Source organism: Cyprinodon variegatus, unplaced genomic scaffold (assembly GCF_000732505.1).
Source record: "Cyprinodon variegatus isolate N-32 unplaced genomic scaffold, C_variegatus-1.0 Scaffold647, whole genome shotgun sequence".
NCBI lineage: Eukaryota > Metazoa > Chordata > Actinopteri > Cyprinodontiformes > Cyprinodontidae > Cyprinodon > Cyprinodon variegatus.
The window spans coordinates 436,108-448,831 of record NW_015151100.1 but is presented as its reverse complement, the minus strand read 5'-3'; the positions used below and the strand labels follow the sequence as shown (position 1 = coordinate 448,831).

General features: G+C 37.7%; 1 protein-coding gene across 1 annotated transcript; it reads left to right on the top strand.

Annotated features, from left to right (window-relative positions):
• Positions 1–498: 498 nt before the first annotated feature.
• Positions 499–9,863, top strand: hdac10 (histone deacetylase 10). Its single transcript, XM_015393536.1, has 19 exons — positions 499–761; positions 1,787–1,921; positions 2,197–2,293; positions 2,387–2,484; positions 2,677–2,781; positions 2,870–2,938; positions 3,026–3,152; positions 3,340–3,405; positions 3,487–3,546; positions 3,694–3,783; positions 3,857–3,963; positions 6,077–6,144; positions 6,426–6,669; positions 6,750–6,828; positions 6,917–7,002; positions 8,657–8,713; positions 8,811–8,892; positions 8,980–9,168; positions 9,236–9,863. Exons 1-19 carry the CDS (start codon positions 703–705, stop codon positions 9,425–9,427), a joined length of 2,010 nt encoding a protein of 669 aa, XP_015249022.1. The 5' UTR covers positions 499–702; the 3' UTR covers positions 9,428–9,863.
• The last annotated feature ends 2,861 nt before the right edge of the window (positions 9,864–12,724 follow it).

Genomic DNA, 12,724 nt, shown 5'->3' with positions numbered 1-12,724 from the left:
GGACTGATCCCCTCAGGGAGATTAAGACCTGGAAAAAAGACATAACTACTACTAGTTTCTTGGATTATTGTAGTCTTGCTGTCCTATGAAAGCCACATTTTCATTAAATTGAGTTAAGGAAAATGTCCGACATGTTTTATGTAATATACTTATATATTGGTTAATTTTCTCTGTTCCCTATTAATACCGGTAAATGAATTGCTGCTTAAGGTGATTTTTGGAAAAGGTCCACATTAGCACTCTAAAGATTATTTTTCGGTTGTCTTTTTGTCAATTAGATGTATTGCAATTGAAATGTATTGGATAAAAACAAAGGCTGCAATTTGAAATCCTTCAAATGTAAACTATGATTGAAATTCTTTTTTCTCTAAAACCATGCAAAGAAACGGAAACATGTTCATCTGGGGAAGTAGTCAATCAGCATGGGGAAGTACCACCCTCCGTCCACTAGATGGCCACCATGCACCGTTGAAGTACCACTTTCTCACATGGGCTACTTTGTTTTCTATTTACTTCCAGTCTTCCGCGACACATTCATAATAAAGTTAGGACCGTCTTACACTAATGTCTATGGTCTTACATATCACTATGAGGTAGTCTAAATTAATTTCGGAATCGCGCTGTTGGACAGAAGAGACTATTTAAAAAAAACAACAGGAGCGTTCCATATTTTTATTGCTTTCTACGTCTTTATCTTTTGCAATGGGGACGGCACTGATTTATGATGAGGAAATGACCAAATACAAACTGCTCTGGGTTGAGTAAGTTGGAAATATATTTTTTAAGCTCACTCTTGTTTAAAAGCGGTTTGTTAGCTACGGTCTCTGGGGGTGGGTACAGATTATACGGGGACAAGTTTCCTGTACGGCAATTTAGAAAGGGACACCCGGACACAACTGTTGATCCCATAGATAAAGGCCTTTATTATGGATATCTATGGTTGATCCAGTTTATCAAATGTTTTTTATTCAATTTTACAAAATCTGTTTTTAATGTTCCTATATTTTCTATCGCCATACCTTCTTTTCGTATTTTAAAACAATAAATGCGAATTTAGAACATAAAAAATATCAACCTGAATATAACTACCAACTAAAAAATATTACTTTGAATAAAACCATGTTTGCATAAAAAAGGCCAAACATAATCTTTATTTATTAAATTTAAAAAAGGAGAGAAAACAATTATTAACATCCTGCTGCCTAAATGCATAACGCATTCATTCATTTGCTATTAATAATTATAGTATTAGTATAGTTTGGTTACATAGTTTTAATTTTGTTACTGACTTTAGTAGAATAATATAGTAAATGCCTTATTTAACTAAGTTGTTTCTAGGAATCGTGTTTGTACAAAGTACACAGCCTGCTCTTCTTATAATTTGTATAAATAAATAATATAATAGCGATTTATCATTTAGTTTAAACTGAATAATTAGTTTGAAGTATTTCCAGACTCAGTTTTGAAGTTTTTTTAAAAAGGAAAAACAGACTGGCCGTCTTTCTTCTGTCAAGACTTTCAATGGGTCGATGCTCTTGAACTCGTCATTCTCCATTTAGCAAAAAAAAAAAAACAAATTTACCACTCTAAAGCTTTTTAAATATCCCAATAAAATCATTTTAAAATGCAGAGGAAGCATTTTAATCTTTTTAAACCTATTGATATGTATTTACCATATAATTACAGTTATTATATGTTTTAGGTTTGTATATCCCGATCGAGTAACAAAAGTAATTTCCCTCTGGGATCATTAAAGTATTTCTGATTCTGACTCTTCTTCCTGCAGCCCGGCATGTAAGATTGAGGTTCCTGAGCGGCTGACGGTCAGTTATGAAGCCTTGGTTAGGAGCGGTCTGTCTGACCGCTGCGTCTCTATACCTCCTCGTGAGGCCACAGACGCAGAGATACTCCTCGCCCACAGGTCAGTCCTGATTGCTTCTATGTGGCCAAAGGCTGTAGAGCGGGCTCCTTATCAGACGCTTCATTTGTGGTGAATAAACTCATCAGTTAGTCACCACAGCACCTCTAGTCCCTTTTAAACTTCTCAGGTTGATTGTTTGCATATATAACAGCTTTAATGTTCATTTTTTTTTTAGAAATCATTAGCATATAGGCATCATGGAGAAAAGCAGAGAAAGGGATTCAGGAATAATGAATGATTATAAGCTCTTCATTAAAAGGAAATTTTCTCAACAGTGAGGAGTATCTGGAGGCGGTGAAAAAGACTCCCTACATGACCCTGGAGGACTTGAAGGAGTTCACCCTTCAGTACGGCGATGTCTACTTCCACCCAGTTAGTCTGCTACTCAGCAGCTGTGTATGACCTTTGTTTCTCTGTGCTCCCGTGGTGGCGTTGCTCACTTTTTATTCTTGTTTACTTCTCTAGAATATCTACCACTGTGCCAAGCTGGCTGCTGGGTCCGCTCTGCAGCTGGTGGACAGCGTGATGACAGGGAAGGTCAGGAACGGCATAGCTCTGGTCAGGTAAAATCTAAACCTGCTCTGATGATGAACTGTGTCCATTTTATCAGGATTTATTTGTTTCATACACCTACTTTGTTGCAAGGAGGTTTTCAGTCTCTATTCCTGATTATTGCCATAATGAATGGTTGGAAACTATGAGTTCATACTCTCATATAAGGAAAAAAATTACATATTTTCCATTTCTGCTGGTAGACCACCGGGACACCACAGTATGCGCAGCGCTGCCAATGGTTTCTGTGTGTTCAACAATGTAGCCATAGCTGCACAGTATGCCAAACAAAAACATGGAGTCAAAAGGTATTTCCTCCTTTCTGTTTTTCTGCATTTTCTCCAACTTATGTGGGATCTGCATTAACTTAAAGCAACTTAAACGTTTCATTTCCAGGGTGTTGATAGTAGACTGGGACATTCATCACGGTCAAGGGGTGCAGTATTGCTTTGAAGATGATCCGAGGTTCAACAGCAGTTATAGCCTGAGAACATGTAGCAGGCTTAACAGGCTTAATATTTTATTGATTATATTTATCTTGGTATTTTACAGTGTTCTCTACTATTCTTGGCACCGATATGAGCATCAGAAATTCTGGCCTAATCTCAGAGAGTCAGACTATGACAGCGTCGGCAAGGGCAACGGAGCTGGCTTCAATGTAAACGTTCCTTGGAATAAGGTGATTAAACACAAAAGGTTAGCCTTGGGTTAAAGATGTTTAATTGATATTTGATATTATTACTAGAGTTTTTAATATAAATAGCAGTCAGACTGGAAGCACACACACTATCCTACGCACCTAAAGATAAAGATGTGTTTAATCTATGTATAGCATTTCTAGCAGAGGCCTCTTTATGGTTTTCCAGGTGGGAATGGAAAACAGCGACTATCTGTCCATCTTCTGCCACGTTCTTCTGCCGGTAGCTTATGAGGTGAGACATTTTTAGAAGCCTTTTTTATATTTATATTGAAGTGTTATCACTACTTTTAGCTGATATGAGTCTTGCTCACAGTTTTGCCCAGACTTGGTGTTGGTGTGCGCAGGCTTTGACTCAGCCATCGGTGACCCAGAGGTACCAAAACAAAACAAAAACAATATAGTTTTTTTTATGATTCTTGTGTAAAGCTCCCTTATTTACACTTTGAATGTCCCCGTCTCTTACACCTGCTGAACGTTTTGAGGCTATTTGTAAAAAATCGTCTAATTGTTTTGTTTTCAGGGAGAAATGTGCGCCACTCCAGACATCTTTGCCCATTTAACTCACCTTCTAATGAACCTGGCTGGGGGAAAGCTATGTGCTGTGCTGGAGGTCAGAGAAGCAGCTGTAACCTGCGGTGTCTATTTTTTACTGATCACTAAATCTTTTCTTTTTTCCTTTTCAGGGAGGATACAACCTGACTTCTCTCCCACAGTCGGTGTGTCAGACTGTTCAGACTTTGCTTGGAGACCCACTGCCTCAGCCTGCAGGCCTGAGGAGTCCGTGCAAAAGGTTTTTATCACAAAATACCTTTTAAGGTGGCATCAAACCCCCATGATTTAATTAACTTTATGGGACAGAGAAGGGGCCTGCAACCTTTCAAATCCTAGGAGCCATTTTACCCACAGCCCAGCTAAATTAAAGTCGTTTAGAGACGTAAATATTACATGACCTTTAAATAAAACACGACTTATTATTTTTATTGAATATCTGCAAATCTTTTTATTAAACCATAGTTTTTTTTTGTTTTAACTGTTTAACACCAAGTGGATGACATTTGAAAATTAAGACCTCTGCATCATCAGGGTGATTTTTTTTTCTTGAAAAATGATTTATACAATAAGATAAACACAGTGAACAAACAATCCATCATGAATTGTACAGCAAAGTTTTATGTATCATAAAGCGCACAAATAATTTAAATAATCTAATTTAGATGATCTATAATTGACGTGTTTTTCAATAGTTTTTAATAATGTAACATTTTCTGTCAGTAATTTCATGGTTTAGGCTTTCAAGGTTCTTTTCTTAAAGAAACATTTCTTAAAGAGGAAGCTTGAACATTTTTTTTTTGTAGGAGATTATGTAAAAAAAAAATAAAATAAAAATGAACACACATTTTCTAAGCTACTAGATCTAAAATCATATTTCTGTCTCTTTAAAGTCGACCTGTTAAGAAAATTACCTTTAAATATTCTTCAAAAACACAATAGCTTGTATTTATCAATTTACTATATTCCTATTTTATCATCTTTAACCACCATTGTAGAGGCTCCTACTAGCCGCTTGCAGATTTGCAGACTCAGGTTGCATACTCGGGTCAGACAAAGTAGAGTGTTTGATATATGATTTACACACAGAAATGGGAAGTGTTATGTGCAGTTATATTTAGCCCTACTAAGTCATTATGCAGTGTTTTTTTTAGATATGTTTCTACAGTCTTTGCATATCTAGAAACTAATATCTGTCCTAGTTTTCTTTGCAAAGCAACAAATAAGTGGAGATTATCTGTTAGAAGCATTTGTAAAGTCTTGCAAAGGGTGGCTTTGTTTGGCTAATTTTAACACATTAAAATGCTTTAATGATCCTGAGTTTCAAAATTTTTTTTAGCTTGTGATCAACATAACACCAGAATGGACCTGCCATGACCCAAACCAAAAGGTTTCTGGAAATCATCTAACAATTAGTATGATGATAACAATCTTTATTTGTTTACTTTATTTCTGTAGAGCAGTGGTGGGCAATTCCAGTTCCTGGGGGCCGGTATCCTGCAACTTTTAGATCCATCCTTGGTCCAACACACCTGAATCAAATGGCTGAGTTACCTCCTCAGTACGCAGTCGGTTCCTGCAGAGTCCTCCCAATTATCTGAGTACTTGATTTAGGTGCGTTGAACCCAAGGCACATGATACCGGCCCCCAGGAACTGGAATTGCCCACCCCTGCTGTAGAGCATGGTTATCCAACCCTGGTCCTCAAGATCTACTCTCCTGCAGATTTTAGATGTATCTCTGCTTCAACACACCTTAATCAATGACTGAATTACCTTTTCAGCATGCCATCAAGTTTGGCAAAGGCTTGGTAAAAAGCCAATCATTTGTTTCAGCTGTATTGGAGCAGGGATGCATCTAAAACCTGCAGGAGAGTAGATCTTGAGGACCAGGATTGGAACCACTACTGTAGAGGATCTCTACACCCAGGGATTTAACTCGCTCACAGTGTAGTTTTCACAGGTATCAGCTTTTATTTAATTGTTTTCCTGCCCTCAGCATAATGCTGCCACCCAAAATAAAAACCCTTTTGTGTTCTAGCCATCTGCTGCGCCCCTCTTTGTTCATAAAGCTAAGCATTATAAGCTAGCAATAACTCTTAAGACTTTCACAGGGTCAAAGAAACAGCCCTCATTGTTTTATTTTAAAAAGAGGAAGAGTTGGTTTAAGGGTATCAGAATAAAGGGTCTAATTATAAAGCATGCCGCACATCACAAGCTAAAAAGAGAAAAGCATGTTATACTTTGCTCCCATTTTAGAATGATGCTTTACTTTGTGTTTATCCATTTTTTGGACTAAAAACATGGGAGTTTGTTGTTGTAACTTGATAGAAGCTGTGTTATTTCTGTTTTCCAGTGCACTCGAGTCCCTGCAGTGTGTCCGATCAGCTCACAGGCGGTACTGGTCCTTCCTGAAACATGCAGGTAGAACATTCTTCACTACAGTGGTGCAGATTTCCCTGTTTTCCACACATGATCTCTCATTGGTTGATGACAGAAATCGGCTTATTAAAAAGCATTTTCGTTTAGAAACTTTACAGATGTTCTCTTTTACATGTTAAACCTGTTTTCCTCCCCATGTAACACTAACTAAAGTGCAGCAAATTCTGCCAAAAATGAATTAAAGTGCAGAAAACTTAATTTTCTCTCCAGTGTAGATAATTACTTTTCTACTTCTTGACTCGTGGGATTTCTCGCTTCTCCAGCCAATCAACCTTCAACAGATATCAGCACCAAACGCATTAAATTGGCAAACGAAGAGGAGGGAAAGACAGAAATGGCAGTAGAAGAAAGGGCCGCAGAGATAAAAGAGTGGCCTGAGCCTCCAGAGCGTCCTTCTCCTCCTGTACGCTGTGCGTCGCTGCTCCCTGAAGACGTGGCTTGCCCAGACGGATTGAAACTCTTCAGCTCCTCCAAAGATCTCCATCCACTTTTAGCCAGCAAGTTACAGTGAGAATTACTCAGAGTAACACACCTTATTTTATGAGTATTATTAGGTACTTTTTACTGATCTAAGCGGTTTCTTTAAGGAATGGTGCTGATGACCAGGATGCTCTCATAACTGTCTCAAGACTTTATGCCATGATTGAGAAAATGCTGACCAATGAGGTGAAAATCTAAATATTTGTTTCTTTGTCCTCCCTCTGCTAACTTGCTAGCATTAGCTTTATGCTGATATAACTTTAATGCTTTTCAGATTGGAAGCGGCTTGGTGCTGATCTCTGACATCTCTGCAGCCATGATGGGTGCCCTCCAGGATCTCCCCTCTGATCTTGTCGACCGGTACAGAAATCCAGCTGCTGTTAAACATTACTGCATGGAAATATTTCTGTCAGCAGCGTTTAGGAACATGATCATTTTGGTTTTTAATGAGACATCATGGCCCATTCCTCTGTGGGAAATTCAAAGCCGTACTTACCAGACATGAGGCAAATCTCGTATCTTCTACTCTACTCTTCTACAGGGTTTCTGCAGGTCATTAAAAATCAATAAAAGTCAGTAAATTAATATTTTTTAAATTAAGTCCTTAATTGGCATTAAAATTCATTAAATGTGATTATCGTGGCATTTAAAACGCTGTAATAAAAAAAAAAATTATAAAAACAATTTCGACCTATATATCAGATATAACTGGTTCCGCGTGTTTGTGCGGAAATGCTTGCGGTTGATCGCAAAGCCATATGTATGGAAAAGAAAGTCGAGGCGGGAAAAAGCTAGAGAATGGGAAAATGCTAATTTCATCAAAAGTGGCTGGAAAACGAGAAATTTAGGGCATGGTTTTATATATATACATACATACACTGCTGTTCAAAAGGTTGGGGTCACATTGAAATGTCCTTATTTTTTAAGGAAAAGCACTGTACTTTTAAATGAAACAGGCTACTGTGGGTACTATTTAATGAAGATGCTAGTTGGGGACATGTGAGGAGTCTGTTTCTCAAACTAGAGACTCTAGTGTACTTATGTTCTTGCTCAGTTGTGCAACGCGGCCTCCCACTTCTTTTTCTACTCTGGTTAGAGCCTGTTTGTGCTGTCCTCTGAAGGAGAAGCAGATGGTACACACCGTTGTAGGAAATCTTCAATTTCTTAGCAATTTATCGCAAGGAATAGCCTTTATTTCTAAGAACAAGAATGGGCTGTCTAGTTTTTGATGAAAGTTCTCTTTTTCTGGCCATTTTGAGGGTTTAATTGACCCCACAAATGTGATGCTCCAGAAACTTAATCTGCTCAAAGGAAGGTCAGTTTTGTAGCTTCTGTAACGAGCTAAACTGTATTCAGATGTGTGAACATGATTGCACAAAGGTTTTCTAATCATCAATTAGCCTTCTGAGCCAAAGAGCAAACACATTGTACCATTAGAACACTGGAGTGATAGTTGCTGGAAATGGGCCTCTATACACCTATGTAGATATTGCACCAAAAACCAGACATTTGCAGCTAGAAGTCATTTACCACATTAGCAATGTATAGAGTTTATTTCTTTAAAGTTAAGACTAGTTTAAAGTTATCTTCATTGAAAAGTACAGTGCTTTTCCTTCAAAAATAAGGACATTTCAATGTGACCCCAAACTTTTGAATGGTAGTGTATATATATGTGTCTGTGTGTGTGTATTTATCAGAGTCATGGGTAATTGTTGATGGCATTAAAATAATTTCTAAGAGCATTAAATTAGAGTTACTCATTCCTGTATAAACCCTGTTCTAGGCTCTCTTTAGAAAGTTTGCTCTTAAAAACATAACCACAATATCCACCAGAGATATCTATAGTGTGTCTGCAGAGCTTTAGAGGTCCAGTTCTTGTCAAATTACCGTATTAGAACTTTTACTGATTTAATGTGTTCCCTCTATGAGCCACAATCGGATGTTCAATCCCATTTAAAGGATGAGGTTTCAGACCAGCCTGATGATTTAGTTGTTTTACTTTTCTTTCTTTTAGGGTTTTGGTTGTTTGTGTCGGCAAAGAGAAGGATCTGAATTATTTGACCACTGATGGGTAATAGACGATTAAAATTCATTACAAGTTTTATGACGTTTTACTTAACAAGTTCACAGCAGGAATCAAACCTTTGAACAGATCTGTCTGTTTTTAGGAAAATGCTTTTTGTACAAATCAGCGATGAAGACAAAGAAAAAGAGAAGAACAAATATTTTATTCCAGTCAGTTTAAAGAAGGTGAGAAGACTTTAAAGAAACAAACACATTAGTAGGAGTGTTTAAGAAAAAAACAATGATGTGTGGAGTTTACTTGTCCTCTTTTAGGGATGCAGCGACACGGCCGGGTTCATCCAGGCGGTCCTCGGCCTCCTCCTGCCTCTGGCGTACGAGTATGACCCCACTCTCGTCCTTTTGGTTCGCACGCCTGGAAGCGGAGTGGATGACAGCATGTGGCAGCAACTCATTGGTCTGCTGCTGGGCTTCGCAAAGGGACACACTCTGGTTCTGATGCAGGTGAGACTACTGGAGCAAATTTTGAATAAGAAATCTTTATGTGCAAATTATCTTCTTTATGTTTCAGACGAATGAAAAGGTGCATGTGGGCCCCACTGCTTCCGCCCTGCTTGGTCGGCCTGCGCCTCCTCTGCTGGAGCTTCAGACTCTGGACCAAGAGGATGGAGAAGCTTTGGAGAGACTGAGAGAGAGGCTGCAGACTGACTGGAAAATGCTGCAAACAACAAGCGAAGGGACTGAGGAAACCCTTCCATGTTAGGCACCAGTGCAAACTCTCAAGGCTCATGATTAGCTGTAGGACCCTGGAGGAATGACCAAAAAGCTATATGTATCTTGCTGCCGCTTATGTCCGAGGAACTGAAGATGATATAGTTGATTTATTTTTTGCCAGGTGTTGCACTCATCACAATGAACAGAATTTAAGCTTGTATATTACTGCCTGGTGCTGTTCCTCTGGTTTTTTAATTCCTAAAACATGTTGAGAAATGATTTCATACAGTCTTGCATTAATTATTTTGCATATTTTAGTTAATAGAATTGCTAGAAGTGGACGAATAATGAATCCAGAGATGTTTCCTGTGTTTATACTGGAAGTGTGACTGAAATAAAGTGTCTTTTTTTATACTGAAGCAGCTCAAAGGACCAAACTAAAATACTGGCAATGATTAAAGCAGACCTCATCACAGGTGTGTTTATGGGTGGTTTGTAAATTAAAAATGTTAAACATTGGAGTATTTGGATGCCAGGGGAGAATGAAGTGAAAATTGTTAAAGTAGTTAGACCTCAAGGGACTGATCTGGTGTTTTCAATTTCTCACTTTGGTTTTATTTTATTCTGGAGAATTTTCATCTCCCAAAGTAATATTTTGCACATTCTCATTTATTCACATCTTAATGCTTACATTAATTTTAGTGTGAAATTCTACACATTTTTGTGCCTGATCTTTTTTTTTTTTATCATAGTGGATTCATTGTATTGGTTTTGCACTTTGTTAGCAGCTGTTATTTCTTCTCCATTTGGTGGTCTGCTGTGCTAATTAGTTTATGTAGTCAGTTGGGTTTCTATTGTTCAAAAAGTATGTTTTTTGACCAGTAGAAATTCAATTTTTGAAATTCAATCTTTTTGTTGCATTTTTTTTTCAGTCTTTGAGTTTATTCCTTTTTGCATGGCACAAATAGAGGTTTGGTTACATTCAAAGCACCTCTGAAAGCTGTGAGGCTTTGGGTGTTTAATTATGCATTAGATCGCTTTTCCTGGCAGCTTTGATCATTAACATTGTTGGTTTCCTGAGACTGATTTTCAAAAAGACTGAGATCTGAGCTTTCAAAAATCTTTGAGTTTGCTGGCTTTATTATCATCCTGTTTTAGCATCCAATTATTATATTTTATTGTATTATTTTAGGTACAGTGGGTAGCACTGCCAGCAAGAAGGTTGCAGATTCGATTCCTGGTTCGAGGTCTTTGTGCATGGACTTTGCATGTTCTTCGTGTGCTTTCATGAGTTCTCTCAGGGTACTCAGGCATCCTTCCACAGTCCAAAAAACATGACTGTTACATTAATTGGCTTCTCTAAATTCTCCTTAGGTGTGAGTGTGTGCATGAATGGTTGTTTGTCCTGTTTGTCTCTGTGTTGCCCTGCGATGGACTGGTGACCTGTCCAGGGTGTACCCCGCCTCTTGCCCATAAACAGCTGGAGATAGGCACCAGCAACCCTCGTGACCCCAGCAGGGATAAAGCGTGATGGAAAATGGATGGATGTATTATTTTAAATTCATTTGAAACTAGAACGGCACTTAGAGAGTGCAGACCTTTACAAAGCAGCAAATTTAAGCCCCACGTCCATCATCTACACTTATAGCTAAAAGGATCATGTCTTTTGGAATCTGATGCTGAAGCTGTCAATAGTTACTGCTGCCACCCCTTGGTTTAGTAGGGAACTGCTTCTCCATAACTCCTTATCTCGTGATGTTAAATAATCCTTTATAAAAAAAATCCTTTATCCAGATCATCATCTTGATCCTCAAAATGTAATTGATTGTTCCTGATAAAAGTGTCATTAAACCTTAACCTTTCTATTTATCATACACAGAGGAGGGACAGGGAACCAGACAGACATACATGCAAACTCTCCTAAAAACATAAACTCTTTGGCAGAGATAACATGTTGATAGAGATTTTATTCTTTATAGCTCATAATTTGAGGCTTTAGTAACACAGCGGTCAAGGTGGACATCTAGTGGTCCGCAATTTTGATCTTTCATTAGGCTAACTTCCATCTAACGTGCTTATTTAAACATTATTTTTGTTTAAGTTACTGAAGTAATGTACTGTATATAAGGTTTAGTAGTTTGTGTGTAAACAACAAATGAATCTTCCTGCACTGTGGGACACTCAGGCTATATTATGTAACTGACCAATCAGACCACATTTATACCTGAAGATTGTTTCAAACGTCACTGATGTCACTTGATCAAGCCATGTCCTTCTATATGTGATTCACGAGCTGCATATTAAACCCTCAGCTGTTGCTGAGCCGCAGCATAATGCTGCCACCGCCATGCCTAACAGTTGTGTAATGTTCTATGGTCTATAATCTTCATCCAGCTCCATTCAAACACTTTTGTTTTGTCTTTGTGGCCAAAGAGCTAAAGCATTGACTTTCTAGATCATAAAGATTGTGTGTTATGAACCTTCGAAAGGACAAAATGTATCAAAACAGTTTCTTATAATCGATAAATCTGGCTACTGTATGCATAGCTTCATCCTTGGTAAAAAAAAAAATTTGAAACTCTAACACCACATAAACAACAAGAACAAATTTAGATTTAGAAAAATCCCTCCTATGTTCAAACTCATGTTTAAATTGTATATTTTTTTAATAGATTGAAGCTGTTTGTTATTTGATATAGAGACAAACAACCCTAAAAAGCAGATGGCCGCTCACACTGAGCCTGGTTCTGGTGGAGGTTTCTTGCTGTTGAAAGGGAGTTTTTCTCTCTACTGTCGCTGCTAGCATGCTCAGTGTGAGGGATTGCCTTCCAGTCAATGAGTCGATGCAATCAACTGGTTTTCTTTAGATAGAATATTTTGAATCAGTTTTGCTGTATGATCTGGTGAACTGCAAATTGCATTGAGATGATGTGTGTTGTGAATTGAATGAAAGTGAAATAAACTGAGTAAAATAAACTGAATTGTATTAAATTGAATTAAAAAATCACTCAAACGGATAAAAACTAAATATGAATTACCCCTAAATAAGCTTTTTCTATATACATATACAACAGACTCAAATTAGAAGACGTTTATTATTATAATTATCATTATTTGGATTCTTTAGGTAACATTGTGTGCCTAAATCTGCTTGAATCTGCTTAAACATCAGTCTAGGGTTTTATCTAGAGTTCCACTTAGAATGAAACACTCCTATTGGCCCCCTCTGGGTTTTAGGGACATTTCATTGCTTCTACGTCATCTGGACTAATTTAGATAAGCAGAGATGGGAAGTAACGAAGTACAAATACTTTGTTACTGTACTCAAGTAGATTTTTCTGATATT

Coding starts and splice junctions, on each gene's coding strand:
- hdac10 (XM_015393536.1), top strand. CDS start 703: ATGGGGACGGCACTGATTTATGATGAGGAAATGACCAAATACAAACTG. Junction 2,294..2,386: donor GCGATGTCTACTTCCACCCA/GTTAGTCTGCTA, acceptor TTACTTCTCTAG/AATATCTACCACTGTGCCAA. Junction 2,939..3,025: donor TGCTTTGAAGATGATCCGAG/GTTCAACAGCAG, acceptor GGTATTTTACAG/TGTTCTCTACTATTCTTGGC.